This window comes from Epinephelus fuscoguttatus, linkage group LG19 (genome assembly GCF_011397635.1).
Source record: "Epinephelus fuscoguttatus linkage group LG19, E.fuscoguttatus.final_Chr_v1".
In the NCBI taxonomy this organism is placed as follows: domain Eukaryota; kingdom Metazoa; phylum Chordata; class Actinopteri; order Perciformes; family Serranidae; genus Epinephelus; species Epinephelus fuscoguttatus.
The window spans coordinates 7,448,332-7,466,526 of record NC_064770.1 but is presented as its reverse complement, the minus strand read 5'-3'; the positions used below and the strand labels follow the sequence as shown (position 1 = coordinate 7,466,526).

At 41.5% G+C, this 18,195-nt stretch overlaps 1 protein-coding gene across 1 annotated transcript in view; it reads right to left on the bottom strand.

Moving 5' to 3' along the window:
- LOC125879579 (retinoic acid receptor alpha-B-like) overlaps positions 1 to 16,102 on the bottom strand; it is a 30,222-nt gene extending 14,120 nt beyond the window's left edge. The window contains exon 1 of the mRNA XM_049561527.1: positions 14,926 to 16,102. Within this exon, the coding sequence (XP_049417484.1) occupies positions 14,926 to 15,124 (199 nt within the window). The 5' untranslated portion in view covers positions 15,125 to 16,102. The remainder of the gene's footprint in view (positions 1 to 14,925) is intronic.
- Positions 16,103 to 18,195: the final 2,093 nt, after the last annotated feature.

Sequence of the window (18,195 nt, the reverse complement as noted above, 5' to 3'; positions counted from 1 at the left end):
CCCTTCAGATTAAGATACCAGGAGCAGCCACAACTCCTCTGCTTCTCCCTCTTTCACTCTGCCTACTCTAACCTCTAACCTAACACACACACACACACACACACACACACTTCTCCCCTCCCCCCAGTAGCCATACCAGACATTCCACTATGGAGGAGATTCAACTCCCCTCTACTGGTCTGCTCTGTTTACATAGAGAGGGAGAGAGAAATGAAGAGAGGAGATCCTCCTCCTCCTCCTCTTCAGCCATCATACCATCCCTCCATCTTCCCCTCTCTTAATCTCTCCTCTATTTGTCTTTGCTCCCCTCTCACTGACACGCTAGCCAACAGTTCCCCTCAGCACTGTCTGACCTCTTTTAAACTTCTCTCTCCTCCTTGTGTCAAATTTCCAAGTGTCTGTCTCAGTGTTTGTTAATCTCTTCCTATTGTCTCTCACTTCTGCTTTTGTGTGCAGGACATGACGCAGTCGGCAGCGTATCCAAACTAGGTTTCAATTTGGAGAAAGACTTCTTGTTATTGTTGAGATGTGGGATATGGTATTTTAACATTAAAGAATATTGGTGGCTCATCTTTGTGTTGCAGGAGGATGACAGCCTCACATTTTATCAAATAAGGATAATAGTGTTTAAAAAATGTTTAGCTTGTTACTCGCTTGTGAGAGCAAATATTATAAAACAATTACTTTAAAGTAATCTGACTGGATGAGAGGCATTCCATGAGTGACGATACAGAGGACAACAACACTGGGACTTTCAACAATGCTTACATCACCATGTTTTACAGGTGTTTTAAACCTTTAACCACATCAACACTGATTTGCCTGCTGTATGAACATAGCTTTAATGACCTCAATGATCATCTGACTTTTCATCTAGCGCCACCACAACGTTATGATTCCATTCTAACAAAGAACCCGCAAAACTAATGGCATTCCTATCAGCTTCAGCTGTAATGATCATGGTAAAAATCATATACTCAACATCCAAATGTTAGCATTGTCATTGTGAGGGTCTTAGCATGCTGACGTTTGCACTCAGCTCAAAGCACTGCAGTATGCTGCCTTTAAATGGAAGTTGTGAGCTCGTGGTCATGGCATAGGAAGTAATGACATCACATGCTTGGCATTCAAGTGATCCTCAGCTGGCACAAGACATCAGTATGAAGTCAGAAATATGTTGGATTCTTACAATGGACCAACGTTAAATTTTGGTTGAAATGAAAATCGAGATGACAATATTTAATGTCCATCCATCCATCCATCCGTCCATTTACATCCACTTATCTGGGGCCGGGTTGCAGGGGCAGCAGGCCAAGCAAAGCACCCCAGACATCCCTCTTCCCAGTAACACTTTCCAGCTCCTCCTGGGAAACCCCAAGGTGTTCCAAGGCCAGATGAGATATGAAGTCCCTCCAGCGTGTTCTGGGTCTGCCCCGGGGCCTCCTACCAGTGAGATGTGCCCGGTACATCTCTGGAGGGAGGCATCCAGGAGGCATCCTTATCAGATGCCCAACCCACCTAAACTGACCCCTTTTGATGCAATGGAGCAGCAGCTCTATTCTGAGCTCCATCCTGAAGTCCAAGCTCCTTACCCTATCTCTAAAGTTGAGCCCAGCCACTCTGTGGAGGAAACTCATTTCTGCCGTTTGCATCCCAGAGCTCATGACCATAGGTGAAGGTTGGGATGTAGATGGACCAGAAAATCAAAAGCTTTGCCTTCCGGCTCAGCTCCATCTTTACCACAATGGTCTGGCACAGCGCCCACATCACTGAGGAAGCCACACCAAAATGCCAATCCATCTCACCCTCCATTCTACCCTCACTTGTGATAAAGACCCTGAGATACTTGAACTCTTTCGCCTGAGGCAGTAACTCTCACCCAACCCGAAGAGGGCAGTCCACCTGGTTCCGACAGAGAACCATGGCCTTAGATTTGTAGGTGTTGACTCTCATATCAACCGCTTCACGCTCAGCTGTCAACTGCCCCTGTGCATGCTGGGGGTCACGGTGTGATGAAGCCAACAGAACCACATCATCAGAAAAAAGCAGAGATGCAATTCTAAGGTCCCCAAACTCCCACAGCCCCTCCAGCAGCCTCGAAAGGGTAATGAGCTTGTCCGCTGTTCCACGGCCAAAGCCTCCTTTCCAGCACCCTGGAGACTGAGAAGTGTGATACCCCGATAATTGGAGCACACCCTCCGGTCCCCTTTTTTTAAAAATGGGAACCACCACCCCGGTCTGCCACTCCGCAGGCATCGTACCCGACCTCCAGAAGATACTGAAAAGATGTGTCAGCCAAGACAGCCCACCAATGTCCAGAGCCTTCAGCATCTCAGGGCGAATCTCATCCACATCTGGCACCTTACCACTGGAGACCTTTATGACTATCTTAGCAACCTCTGCTAGGGATACAGACAGTTCCCTTGAGTCTTCAGGCTCTGCCTCCTGCACGTTTTTTTGAGAATCGAAACAGTATTACAAAACATAATATTGCAATACTCAAGTGTATCATTATTTTCTCATACCCCTACTAAATATAATACATACAAGTGTTAATCTTTTTTATAAATTAACCCTTAGATGCATGACCTACCAATACCTACACTCTTCCATAAGTGGGGTCAAAAATGACCCCACTTAGAATCAATGCGTTTTATGTGATAAACTTAAGCAATTTCTTTCATTTTGGTTAAAGATGATTATTTGTATTATATTTTGGTCAACAAAAGGATGATTTCATGTTTGACATGTTCATTTATCACTTTTTATTAACATTTTGACAACTAATGACATAACTGAATAATCAATAATAATATAATAGGCTACCTAACGGGTTAGATTTTATTACAAGGAAGCTATAAATATCATAGTAAGTCTGCTTATCTCTACACAACAAATGCAGTAATGAACTACACACACACACACACACACACACACACACACACACACACACACACACACACACACAGACAGACACACACTTACTAATGACATCATTATCATAGTGTTAGCTAACTACAAAGTAGGCTAATTTGATGACAATAATACTATACTTTATCACACAAAAGTCATGGATGTGGAAAATAAGTTAATACTCTATAACGTCATATGTATTCCAAGCTATAAAACGAATATAATACTAACATTGTTGCTGTATAAAAATCCTCCTGGGTGGTGAGACTGCTGGCATTACATGTGTAAGTGCAACAGTAAATGTATATGTGACAGTCACAGTCGATAAGAATCAAAGATTCCTAGGTCTAACCCTTGATATTCCATAGAAAATGCTTGGGGTCATTTTTGACCCCACTTATGGAAGATTGGGGTAGTAATACAAAAACAACAATTTCTTAAAATGTATATCTTTTTTTTTTTAAAATGCAAATGGCCTCATGTCAAAAACATGTTTTATGAGGAATACCTGGAATATGAAATGATAAAAACTTTGAATTCCATAGATACTGAAGAAAAACAACCCCTGGGGTCATTTTTGACCCCATTTATGTATCTAAGGATTAAAGTAATAGAAATGATGGATTTTTACATCATAGAGACTAGGAAATCTTTCTGCGTCATATTTCATTCGTTTCATTTTCAGTTAGATAGAGTTTCCAGCAAAGCTGTATTATTATAATGTATTATTTATCTTTGAACACTAGTTACTCTAAGGAAGGCAGGGTAGATTTCAGCGCTGAGGAAACTGTTCAAATTACTAGTATGAAATAGGGCTGGCCGATAAATCGATTCTATCAATTAATTCGAATTTGTAGTTTAGGTCAATTTGTTTTAATGAAAATCGAGTTTCTCTTTAAAATTTGCCAACGCTGCTCCATGCTGGGCTCCCGTAGTTCAGAGTGGGCTCCCCCCTCACCCTCACGCGCTTAATACACAAACAACATGGCAGCGAGGGGGGAAGAACTCGTTCTCAAGAAAGGGAACGAGTTCTTCAGCGCTTTTGTGTGCTCACCTGTGTCCGTGAGTGTGTGTGTGTGTGTGTGTGTGTGTGTGTGTGTGTGTGCGCATCAGGGCCGAACTCCGCCGTGCACGACACAGAGAGCAGAGGAGGATTTTAGACGCGCACCATGTAGGGACAGAAATGACATGTCCTTGTGTCAATAAGATAAATAAGTGTTACCAATGCCAAGCTGGCAGACCCCCGAACCGCAGTAAAGGGACCTCCGAAGACCATTAGCTCCTTTAGCTTGTGTTAGCTCATTGTGGCAACAACACATAAACAACGGGACTTCATCTGCGTTGAAGAACGGCACTTTATTTTCAGCACTGCAGGGATGATGCACAGCCTCTGTCATCAGTGTCTGACTTTTACATAGAGGGAAATAACTCAAAAACAGCATGCAGAACTGCGCAGGCTTCTTCACTGTGGCTGCTCGATGTAAACATAGCATAGCACATGCCTCACTTTCTTCCTGGGGCGCATCCGTCTGACGTCACACACCACACCCGGCGCACTAACTCCTGCAACAACTACACACATACACAGCTCCACACACACACACACACACACACACACACACACACACACACACACACATCAGGCTCAGCCTGTAACATAAGGCTATTTAGTTTGTTTAATAAAAGGACAAAGTATAGACCTGTTCTATAGGAAAGGTAACCTTAAATGACTTCTGTTGTGATCAAATATGATGGTAGGGGAAACACTACCATATGATAAGAAAGGGGTCCGGTGGAAAGCAATCACAGATGCAGTCGCAATGTATATTGCAAGAGATATGGTGCCCATATATAGGCTACTGTGGAAAAGCCAGGGTTTATTCACATGCTGAAAGTTTTGGACCCTAGGTATGTGCTACCAGGCCGCATTTACGCCCCCAAGGTGAAAGGGAAGGTCAGATTTTTTTTTCATTACACAAAACAGGAATGCACAATGAAATACAACTGTAGCAGCATTGTATTGCGTGCATCTGAATGACAGTAAATGCCATACACAATCTGACTATAGAAAAAGAGAATCATGGTGACACCTGAAGCAGAGAAAGTCCTTCATCTTTCTGTACATACTCAGGGCAGAAAGACAAATGACTGTATAAACGTCTATTGCAAATAACATTGTTTACATACATTAATCATAAGCTTGGGGTTTACCCTCGGCTGGGCTACAAATAATGCATGGTTAAAACCTTTCAAAGTCTGGGCCGTCCCTGCTCCTGGGCAAAGCAGCCAAGCTGTGTCCTCAGGTCAGTTGAGTTAAAATCCAATAGTGACAATGTTAAATGTTAGCCAGTGCTGGGGTAAGCCGTTTTCCAAATCTGATGTAAATGCTGCTAAATGGTCTCCCCAGGCAGTCCTGGCTTTATGCCAGCTAACAGTTCCTCAATAGAGCATGCTCCATCAGCTTAGAGAGCGACCTCTAATCACCGGACTGAATTTTCCTCCCCAAACAGTTAACAAAACGTAAATCAAAGTAATTAAATGTGATATTTTTTTCATGCTGTTAAGCCTCACTGACATCCATTATCACTACAAATGATTTTCTACTGATGTAAATCCAAAACCAACAACAAAAAACTAATAAGTGCATGTGCTATCAAGAACTATTCTTCAAGCAACAGCTTGGACTAACCTCTGCTCCACATTCACCTTCACTTAGAGGTGGACAATATGGATATAATCCTTTATAGGGCCGGGTGGTATGATAAAAGTTTCATATCACATTTTTTTCTTAAATTCATATCGGTTTCACGGTATTTGACGGTATTTTGCTCGGGTTCGGCTCACTTTACATGCTGTTGTGTTGTGCAACGGCTTATTCAAGTGCTGGAATTTGTTACTGACGTGACAACGCCTGAGCACAACACAGGCTCCGCTTCATTAGTGCTGTGCTCTGTTATAATTGTCTCGGACTTGGGTCGGCTTCGGTCAAGAAAATGCAGCCTGAGCCGCGCTATAGTGTGCTCACCTATGCGTGTGTGCACATGTGTCTGTGTATGCGCATCAGGGCGTAACTCTGCTGTGCGCGATACAGAGAGCAGAGGAGAATTGCAAATGCGCGACATGCCGTCATGTAAATAAGATAAAAACATAAGGCTATTTAGTTTGTTTAATAAAAGGACAAGGTTTAGACCAGTTCTATAGGCCTGGATATGAAGCGTCCGTAGCACCAAGTAATATAACGGTAGTTTCTAAAGAGCTAAGACGAAAAAAATTAATCAGCAGCGGCGGTCATATTTCAGCAGCGGTGTATGCCGCTGCTAGTTGCATATAGGGGAAACACTGCTCTTTTTGGTATGAGTTCTTCTGGGTCATCGTGTTCTTCGTCAGCAACGTGTACAGTTGCTTCACTTTCAGGACTCTCTCCAGCAGCCATTCTCACCTCTAAACTTTTCTCTATGCTCTCGCCGGCTCTAGCATGCCTGTGGTGTGCAGCAGTGAAATGGGTCCCCGCTGAAACACTTTCCCGCCGCGCATTTTCCGGAAGTTGTTTGGGATATTCACCGGTATTGCAGTATATGAAAAATTCATATCATAACGAAAATAAATACTGCTTTTCGGTACGAACCAGTATACCGCACAGTTCTAATCCTTTATAATTGTATATGCCATTTTAAAACAAAAACAATCAATATTAATATATATCAATATATAGTATGTATATAGGGGAATTTATAGTGGAAGTCCAATTGACAGACCACTTCTAGATAACATAATCAGATGGGACTGTTTGTTTGTGACTAATCAAATTAAGTAATACCTGACAAATCAAGGTATTTCATTACACTGATACAATAATCCTGTAAATCCCCAAATGCCAGAGAGCAGTGACATCTTATTGATTTGCTCACACTGAACTAATGTAACCAAAGATGTGAAAGAAGTAGCTACCATAGAACAAACCAGGGCTTCATAAAGTCCTGGCCAAGGTCCACACCGGGACCAAACGGTAAGCCGAATTAAACTTGGCTGTTTTTTGTGCTCTCTTCAGCCAGTTTGTGTACTCAGATATCATCTGTGAGGAAAGAAATCAACTCTGTGACATCACTGTTCAATCACGATTGGACCCAGTGTTTCTGTAGTTTCCACAACTCTGACAGTGTGATAGTTCTTTTTAAGAACAACCATCAGCCCTTTATTACACTATCTTTAAATGAGCACAAATTCAATCACACAAATTTATGAAACAACCCTTTATAGAACCTTTTGCAAGAAAAACATTTTAAGCCTTTTTACTATATCATAACTCCTTCTCTAACATCTACATCGACAAATTTGTCATTCTAACAGCTGTATTCATTCTCTCTCTCAAGTTTCTCTCCAAGATCTACATTTTACAAGCTTACAATGGAAAACATCATTATAATTTACCCTCGCCAATTTACATTTTTACTGAATAGAGCTTGAACACATAATGTTTCTTAGAGCAACCTCTGTTAGCTGTTAGTTCTGGCCAATGGCTTCTAAAAGCTAAAATTAAAGGGTACTTTGCCAATTTTTAACCAGCTTTGTATCATAACAATGTGGGTGGTATGTGCAAATGAACCGTGGTTTACTTCAACCCATCTAACCACTGTCTAGATATCCCCTGACCCTTCCCAGTGAAACTCGGCTGGATGCTGCATTTTGCGTCATCTAGCAGAGTTTCACGGGCTCTCAGGCTTTTGCTCGAACTACAGGCTATACTTTTACAATTTCATATTGCCCCCCATCCATGCCGCCACCATGGGCACAAGATAATGGAAGCAGATCAAGAGACAGACCCCCCACCCACCCCCCGAAATCAGACCAAACACCTATCACACAGTGAAACGAGACAGTGCTGATCAAATATAAATTAAGATTATATTACTGAACTGCACACTACTCCACACTATTTCTTACTTTAAATTTTTTTTTAGAAACATTTTAGTTCCCTGTTACTTATTTAACTAGCTATTGTGTCAATTTCAACAAGGCATCCCAGGGAAGTCATTTGTCCCAAACCTGTTTTCTATTGTCCCTGGGAAGACGGGGCCACGTTGGTCGCAAGACCTACTTGTTAGCCTGTGCAAAATTGATGTGACACAAAAGAAAAACTTCGGCCACTGCCATCAGTGAATGTCATCTTATTTACCAACAGGCTAAGGGCAGTCAAAAAGGCGAATATCAGCCAATACCAGTGTTTTGCCAGTAAAATGGTGCATCCCTAATCTTTGGCACAAAATAAAATAATAGTTCTGGTTGCTTTAGTGTACTCTGAGCTAGGCTTGTGCCGGTTTGAAAATTTTCCAACCGGTTTGATTTAAAGCCAAATATCTAACCGAACCGGTATATCGAATTATATACCTAATTTTACCACTGGGGGTCACATTTGAGCTATTTTTCTCAATAAAAGCCCATTATAGGTGTAATGCCCTTCCAACCCACTAGGTGGCGGTAATGCTGTATTAACCGCCAATACACACAAGGTTACAGACACAGAAGGACACCAAGGAACCTTCCTCCGACTCCGCTAGCTCAGTGGAGACACGGCGGTTGGGAGGGCCGAGCGACAGGACGTTCCTGTAGTAGTTCTAGCCCCCCAAATAGTACCAGGAACTTTTTCAGTGGAAACAGGTTACTAGGGCAACAAACTGAATGCCTGCTGACGCCCTCGCACTTTTCCCCGCGCCCAATGAAATTTGATCTCTCGCAGCAGCAGCAGCAGCAGCAGACAGCTGAGTGGAGCGGAGCTGAGAAGTCCCTCTGAAGCCTCTGAGACAAACTTAGTCTCGCCACCAGACAATCAGAGATCTCCGTCTTCTGATAGTCTGGGGACACTCCTTTCTAAAGTGTGTTTAACACACCGGCGAAAACGGCCGGCAACAAAGCAACGCCTCTTGCATTTTTGAAAAGGACACACCTTCTCGGAAATGTGTGCTCCCCCTTTTCTCGTCCGCAAGGAAACAAACACACAGAGAGCTTGAAAATGAATGCCAAGAGATTTAACTCCGTTTTATCAAATGTGTGCTCATCTGTAAAGAAAATATTTTTTTCCAGCGGATGTCTTAGTTACAACATGATTGAGCTAACTGGAGTAGTTTCATGTCGTATCCGACAATGGGAGGCTTTTAACAGATGACGTCCTGTTATTAGCTTAGCTTAGCTGTCCTTGTCACCTGCAGCCACTGATGCTTTCTAGACATCGTGATTTCCCAAAACTGAATAAATACCACACATAGCAACACAAAACTGCTTTGCTAGCTCAATCATGTTTTAACTAAGATATCCGCTGGAAAAGATATTTTTTTCACGGACCGTCTAATGAGTTATTACCTATTACAGACATCGCCAACGGCTAACAGGGTTAGCCCAGCTAAACGTGCACACAGAAATAGTAATGTTTGTTCAATCATTGTGCTTATAGACTTTACAAACATTGGATTAGTCTAAACGGTGATACAGTGATGTGAAAAATGTGATATATAGGCTATATATATATATATATAGCTAAAAACTCTTCTAGTTTTCTACCCGTAAGTATTTGTAAACAACAAGGCGATTCCCTCTAATGTTATAGTCCGGCCGGATGGATGAGTCATGGCCTTGTAAAAGATTATGTTTGCTTCTTGTAGTTGCTGAGAATGTGTCGCCGCAAACGCGACAAACATCCACTAACTTTGACGGCGTTTTCTGCGAGCGCGGCTGAGCCATTTTGTACCGCTACACGTGTTTCTAGTGGGACTATGTTTACAAGCACAAGAGTTCAGCGAGCCACCGAAGGACCGCCCTGCGGATTTACTATTGGTTCTGCAACGTAGGGAGTTTTTTAAACTCTGAAATTGTATCCACCCATCTAAACACAAAATCAGGGAGAAAGTCATCAGTCTTTAGTTAAGCAGACTTGTCAGTCTAAGACAATCTAAACAAAACACTGTAGGCTCCTCCACTTCATCTATAAACAAACATAAACCTTATTAAGTTGTCATAATGCATGTTACAATGCAAGATAAGTTGAATATAGTCCCGTTGACACGCCCCCGATGTGAAAAGCTGTTTTTTTAATTTTTTAAATTTTTTTCCTCCTCCGGTTTATACGGTTGACGTGAATTAAACCAGGTGGAACTCTTAAACCGGACCGAACCGTTTAAACCGGAAATCGGCACAAGCCTACTCTGAGCAGCTGTGTTGTTTTGGTAAACATTAATTGCATAAATTTCATCAGTGTGATGGCCAAAAAAACTTGTTTGTGACATCCCGAATGTGTCTGGTATATTAGAGAAAGCTATGCAACTTGTGTCACCATGATGGTCTTGCAAGTCACACTGGGAAAATGCAGAAGATATGAAAATATAAACGACAGACTTAAGCAATGCAGAGCTGTTTGTATTGACACTGTATTGAAGTTTTAATCAGCCTAATGCAAACACTGTGTGCACGCTCCAGATTAGAAATTGGTATAACAATAGCAGCCAAGGTTAATATTGTTCTTTTCCCTCTTTATCCTGTCTCTAATAAATTCAAAAGATGTGACATGAGAGGAGAAATTCCTACACAGTGATATACAGACAAAGACATGAAATGCCAGAGGACTCTGACTAGAACAAATGAATTAATAACCAGCTTTCCACTGCCACTCTTTCAGCATTCATCTGATGGAAGTGCATTCCCACACACACATAGAGAGATAAAGCCATCTACTAGATGAAAACACTGACAAACAACCGTCCACCTCCTCCCTTTTTCACACACTCACACTCAGGTCAAACTTGGTCAGTATACACTCACATTCCCAGACAAACTGTGAGGGTGAATGAATGTGTGTGTGTGTGTGTGTGTGTGTGTGTGTGTGTGTGTGTGTGTGTGTGTGTGTCCATCAGACAGAAAGAGAGGTCATTCAGTGCAGAGAAGTGATGACTGGGCAGCTGACACAGGAAAGAAAGAGGCAGATAGAAGGAGAAATAAAGAGAGGGAGAGATGTAGGTCACTTCCCAATTGTCAGTGAGTCATTGCACTGGATCACACCCAACACACACACACACACACACACACACACACACACACACACACACACACAGAGTGAACCACTATCCTCAGGCCATTGCTTACATGTCGCTGGAGCAGTCACTAAATGTGTGTGCGTGCCGGCATCTGTGTACGGCCTTTGACCTTTGAACCTGTTAGACGCTCTTCATTCCAGTCACGCACAAAGACCCCCCCCCCCCACAACCCCTCACCCCCAGACACACACACAAACACACACACACTTACACACACACACACACACACACACACACACACACTAATCCTTCCTGCCTTCACAGCTCAAATTTATGAGCACTCCCCTCTTGCTTCTATATGTTTCTCCTTCCTTGTGTTTCTCACCGGCCAACTGGAGTCCACTTTGCACTCTCTGTCTTGATGACTTAACCCAGTTGTGCAAGGCCCATGTCGCAGTGACATCACCATGTCATCACCCTTGGGTTACTGTCTGACTCTGAGGCTGACTGTTTCTAGCATGTGACACTGGGGTTGGGCGGCACTGTCAAGTCACAGCAAGAAGGTCCTGTGTTTTTGAATTTGTGTTTGTTATTCTTTTGATAGACGGGCATCCAGGTGTAGCCTCTTAGCCAGTGCGTGCTGGGATTGGCATTGGCACCCCCCCATGATCCAGCATATGTTAAGCAGGTACAGAAAGTGGCTGAATGGAAAATAAAAAAAAAAAAACCTTCTAGTCTGGTATTTCATTTAGGGAAAGTTCTTCTACAGCTTGTGATTAGGCAACACTTTAGATTTCTGTCTGGCCTCTTTCATCAAGCTGAAAAAGAACTTTTTTTTTTAGAAAAACATTTGTATTACTCAAAACAAAATGTTTGACTTTTTATACACTGTTAAGAAGAGATTCTTGGCTTTCTAATGATATCAACATTGTTTTTTTACTCCAAATATTAAGCAAAATGTGTCACATTGCATAATGACCGATGCCGAGCGACAATTTTGAGAAAAGCCTTTCAAAGTTTGCCATAAATCGAAGTCCCTCCTACAAGCAGGGACTTTCTACTGTGACACGTTGATTGAGCTCGGCTACGTTGCGGCCAAACTACCCATACCATACAGCATTCAAAACAAGCAAAGGGAAACCAATTGGCTACAATAGTCTCTTTGAAGACTTTAATTTTGTCATCAGCGAGGTAATGACAACAAGCATAGCCAAAAACATGGTGCAGGAAGACAAGAAAATATTGCTCATGTCAGTACAACTGCAGTCCGCTTGATAAACAAAGTTAGCATACAATTAGCAATGGACTTAACACGACAATATTCACAAATTGGATTAATTTTTAAGAAAAACCCCTCTGATTTATTGGATTGGTGGACCATTACAGACTAAAGGAATATAATCAAGAACTGGACACATATTCTGACTTTCAGTCAGCTTCAGAGGTAGGGAGACACCACTTATTTTCTGTCCCTCCTGCTTGCCTTGCTGGTAAAATCTGAATGAATTATATTTTGGTACTCATGGTTTCTGTAAAATAAACGGTACAGTTAAATTGTGGAGAATCTAACTGAGCTAACCACGTTTAGCATGTCCATATCATAAAAGTTTAAACTGCAATATTTTGATGCATGATGTCAGAACTAACTCAAGTGGCTGACAGTAACCCGATGGATTTTAAGAGGTTTAAATAATTCTGAAAACCAAGACTTTGTTTACATGAAGTCTGACCATAACCCATTCAGAGAAAGTTAGACCTTTTATTCATAATTTCAGGTAGACATAGAAGAAGGGAGAATTTGACAAGTGTTCGCAGCTTGACACTTCAAAATTGTATTTATCGTCAGAATTTGGCGATAACAGTTTCATACTCTAAAAGCCAAGTCTTTATTTAATATCAAACAAAACCCAAAATGACCAAATATCAGGATGTTGACAGAATCTACGTTGCGACATCCAACTGATTAGAGCATGCCACACACAGTTAAACATATGGTCTTAGTGTCTTAACCAAACTAGGAGTATTTGTATTTTCCAGCTTTTGAGGATACCCAACACGGTGTACGAAGCAAAAAAGATTCTGCAGTGTAAAATCTAGGAAATGATCACCAACTGTAAATGGCTGCCAAAAAATAAATCATTGCACTTACTAGTATTATTTATATTAGTATTAATTACAAGAGTAATTAGTGTTGGTATGAATATTAGTATATTTATTTTGTAGAATTAAATCTAATGTATACATTTGAATATTTCTGACTTTCAAACCCATGGACACTGAGATAATTCAGCCACAGAACCAGTGCACCAATTTTCACTATGATTGTCTCATAAACTAACTACACAATAACTTATATCACAATAATTTCGCAAGTGCAATAATCTCCAAAAAAATACGCAAAAGGGTTTTAATTATAATAAACCTGTGGTGCAGTGGTAGTTGATGAGGTGGGTTCAGTCGTATAGGGAGGGTATATGCAGGTAAATAGGGTATACCGACATCTTTTTCTAGCTGTTTACACTCAACCAAACTATTGCCAAAAAAGCCATTAGAAATAAAAAATAGAGTATACCCACATCGTCCTCACTAATATAACCATCTACCTAGGTACACCCACCGCATTGACAACCACTACACCACTGGGTATGTTACAGAGGGAGAACTGGGTACACATTCTTATATATTCCAAATTATTTTTGGTTGATGGGTGGGTAAACTGAGTTTATATCCTTATAGTAGACCCCATTTATCCGCATATACGACACCACTGTAATAAATGAAACAATTATTATTATCAATATTATTTTAAGTAGCCTAGAAGTAGCATTCTTATGATAAAGTATGCCCATTTATTCCTGGTTTATTCAATTGGTATACAGAACATTTGTGATACTGTGTGCAATAAAAAATGAATGCCATATAAAATGGTAAGCAACTTACAGAACGTTTGACAGGCTTAAAACCCTTCTCGGGTTGCGACTACATAACATATTAATTGCTGATTAAGCTGATAATTTTTTTCTCAATAAATTGCTTAACTGTTTGGTCTAAGATGTCAGAAAATGCAAAACTTGGTAAAGCAAAATTATTATAACCAAAGCCAAAAATTATTTTAACCAATCAATTTACTATCACAGAGTAGCTACAAAGGAATCCTATAAGCTGTGAACTGAAACAAGTTAATGTTTGGAAATATTACTTGAAAAATGACATTTATGGATTAATTGATTGAAAAGCATGGGGAGGTTATGTTGACAAAACTGTAAACATTCAGAGTTAATTCTGACCCATTGAGAAGCACTGAGCTCGAGGTCATATAGACTAGATTTGGTAAATGTGTGCAGGCAGCTGCTGACCTACTGAGGTCGTCTGAGTCACTCGACTGAAAACATAAACCAAACCCAGAAGTTGCACAATACACAGTGTAGACATGCTGCGACATTGAGGACCCATTTTAATTGCTCGTAAAATGGGTCACCTTAGACTGAATGCAACATTATTGGGTGTCTGGCAGTCAAAATGCTCATGAATAGATAAACAGTTTTTCATTTAACAATACCCACTTGATTTAAATGGTGTAATCATCAACAGTAGCTAATGCTGAAGCTCACAAGGCTTGCTGTAAGGAACTAATGGTGAAAGAGTGTAGGAAAGGATACATGCTGAGCAGGCTAAAGTAAGAGTGAATGGCACTACATGTTGTGTAGAACAGTGGTGTGTTCACTTCCCATCTAGTTAAGAGGGGACTAAAAAAAGAGGCTGTGGGGCACCTGATACTAGAAGAAGGGGTTGGCATGTGTCCCAGTTGGAACCGGTGAACTCGTGCATTCATCCCCCCGAGCTGACAACAGATATCAAAGTACAAGCATTACCCGCCAGCACCTCGTTGTCATTTTTCAACAAATTAAATTATCCACACTTACTAATTGTGGTGTGCCCTGCAGTTATTTGCTATTCTGTCCAAAATGGCAAATATTTTTTCAGTGGGACTCACAGTGGCTGGAGCCGCTCCAGTGTCTCACGGTCACCAGGGATCCTCCGAACGGACGCTGGAGTCCTCCTACACCAGACAGGAGTCCCTTCTCCGGCCCGAGCCCCGGGGGTCTGTGGTAGTAGTCCATGCTCAGAAAGGAGCCGGGGCTGGGGCTGCTGGGGCTGGGGCTAAAACCCACAACATCCACGCTTTCGTACATCCCCGAGAGGAGGGAGTCGCCTTTGATCTCTTTGTACCAAACAGAGGGAAAAAAAAGATCAAAGTGTCCTGGACGGCGAAGAGAGAAAGAGGAAGGGAGGGAGGGAAGAGTTCACATCTTCATAACAGACTGATGGGAGGAGGAGGAGGAGGAGGGGGAGGAGGGAAAGGAGATGACCGGTCCCGGTGACCTCTCAGCCCTTGAGGGAGTTTCGCTGTCAAACTTCGCCGTCCGTTGTGTTGTTTTTGACGAATTTAGACGCCAAATTCAACGTCGTTGTCTTCTTTGTAGTCTTAGCCTAGTCCAAATTCTACAAGTGACACCAACTTAACTGTGCTAATGGAGTTGCAGACCTCGTTACTCTGTAGCACGAAAGATTAAAAAGAATAAAATACACATTATAACATTACAGTCCTGTACTAACACACGTGATGTAAATGACCTTAATGTCTACCGCCTGTTTTATCTTGATAGAGCTCCGTCGCCGCTATCGTTAGCAGCTTTTTCGCTGTGTTTTCATAGTAGCCAAAATGACATTATGTAATTGTCTTATCGCTTGCTACTCCTTGTACCCAGCCAAGCGAACAGTCTGTTTAGTGGACAGAGTGCTCCTTAATGTCATAACCAGTACCGCTCGTCCTTAAATCCATGCACGCCGTAAATGAACAGCCTTCTTCGCCGAAAAGTAAAAAAGGTCCAGTCGGTGGAAACGCGTTGCTCCGCTCGCTCCGGTTCACAGACTCACAGCTCACAAACACAGCCGCTGACACATTAATGCTAAATACGAGCTGTCATATTTGACTCTCAACTTGCCGCTTTAATGTCCAAGTAGCAGAATATCCGGACATAAAGCTGGCGGCGGTGAGGTAGGGAGAGGAGATATCCGAGGCAGTTTGCGCGTCTCTTGTTGCTGGTTGTTGAGGTCCAGCAGCAGCAGCGGCAGTGTCCTGTGGTACCCTCTGCTCTGTACCCGACGGCCTCTCTATCCCTCCCTCTCTCCCTCTCTAGTTTGATGAGTGACACCAGCTGCGCACGAGCTCCACCTATCTGCCCTGCGCGTGCCTCCAAATGCTTTCCACCTACTTTCAAAATGCCACCAATACTGACTACTTACACAACTAAAATAACAACTACTATTTGTAGGTCTTCAATTACCACTACTAGTAGTAGTACAAGTAGCCTAGTGACAGCCCCCCTCCACCCTTACATAGAGAGATTGGGCCCTCCAACAATGTGTTGGGTGGAGAATGGGCCCTTCTGAATGTGTGTCACCTTGAAAATATGCCTGTGTTCAAAGAGGAACTCTCATTAAATCAAAAACAGTGCCATTTGCTATAAATGCCCTTGGAAGTGGTAAACCCATATCTGTCATGTTTACTTCTTCTTTTTTTGTAAAACAGTCAACAGCACCTACAACATAATGATATGCTTACTCTATAACTAACAAGCAACAATTACGTGCTGTATGTCATGTTATCCAGTGTCAAGTCTCTGATCATGTGATGAATGATAGTGTGCACTGGGGCCCACCGTAACTACCTCATGCCACTGCCTAGTGGTAGTAGTATGGGACTGTTTATGTATTCATTCATTCATTTGCCGTAACCACTTATCCTCTTGGGGGTCGCAGGGGGGATGGAGCCTTTCCCGGCTGACACTGGGTAAGAGGTGGGGTACACCTTGGACAGGTCGCCAGACTATCACAGGGCTGACACATAGAGACAGATGCTCACATTCACACCTACAGACAATTTAGAGTCACCAGTTAACCTATATATATATATATACAGTACAGGCCAAAAGTTTGGACACACCTTCTCATTCAATGCGTTTTCTTTATTTTCATGACTATTTACATTGTAGATTCTCACTGAAGGCATCAAAACTATGAATGAACACATGTGGAGTTATGTACTTAACAAGAAAAGGTGAAATAACTGAAAACATGTTTTATATTCTAGTTTCTTCAAAATAGCCACCCTTTGCTCTGATTACTGCTTTGCACACTCTTGGCATTCTCTCCATGAGCTTCAAGAGGTAGTCACCTAAAATGGTTTCCACTTCACAGGTGTGCCTTATCAGGGTTAATTAGTGGAATTTCTTGCTTTATCAATGGGGTTGGGACCATCAGTTGTGTTGTGCAGAAGTCAGGTTAATACACAGCCGACAGCCCTATTGGACAACTGTTAAAATTCATATTATGGCAAGAACCAATCAACTAACTAAAGAAAAACGAGTGGCCATCATTACTTTAAGAAAGAAAACGCATTGAATGAGAAGGTGTGTCCAAACTTTTGGCCAGTACTGTATATATATATATATATATATATATATATATATATATAAATCACCATAAATAACCATATTTCACAGTTTATGATAACTTGCCTTAAAACCTACTTGCAGGTTTTAGGGATCCGAGGGTATTCAAAATAAACAATAAATACAGCCATTTAATGTAGAGTGTCCCTCCCCTAAGCCAAATCAAAAAAATAACTCCTTCCCTCATGCTTGAAAAAAATATTTGAAGTGCCTCCCTTGTTTTGCACCACCCCCTCCCCTCTTGGAAGTAATGAACAGTCCCTAATAAATCACTGACATCATCATTATAATGATGAAACAAGTGAGTGAGTGATTGGTCTCACTCCTTTTTACAAAACTAATCAAGTTAAAGTGAATTTGTTCATTTTTGTCAAGCCTGAAACCTGCTCACTATTGCCTGTTATTGTCCTTGTTTTAACTGCATATTTCTGTGTACATATTTTGAGAGCAACACAAACTGGAGTCAAATTCCTTGTGGGTGTACACACACATTAATTCTGATTGAATATTTACATTTTATGGTAGTTTACACTTGTACTGAACTACAATTCAGAAGGAAATATTGCCCTTTTTACTCCACTAAATTATTGGAATAGGCATCTTTTTACAAGTTAAAATTTTACATATAGACTGTATCATCAGTTTTGGTGCATGGTTTTAGATTGAACCATCCAACAGGATCTAAAATGGTTACAATGAGCTGCTCCTTGATCAGATGCAATATTAAAACATAAAGCATCAGTAATTAA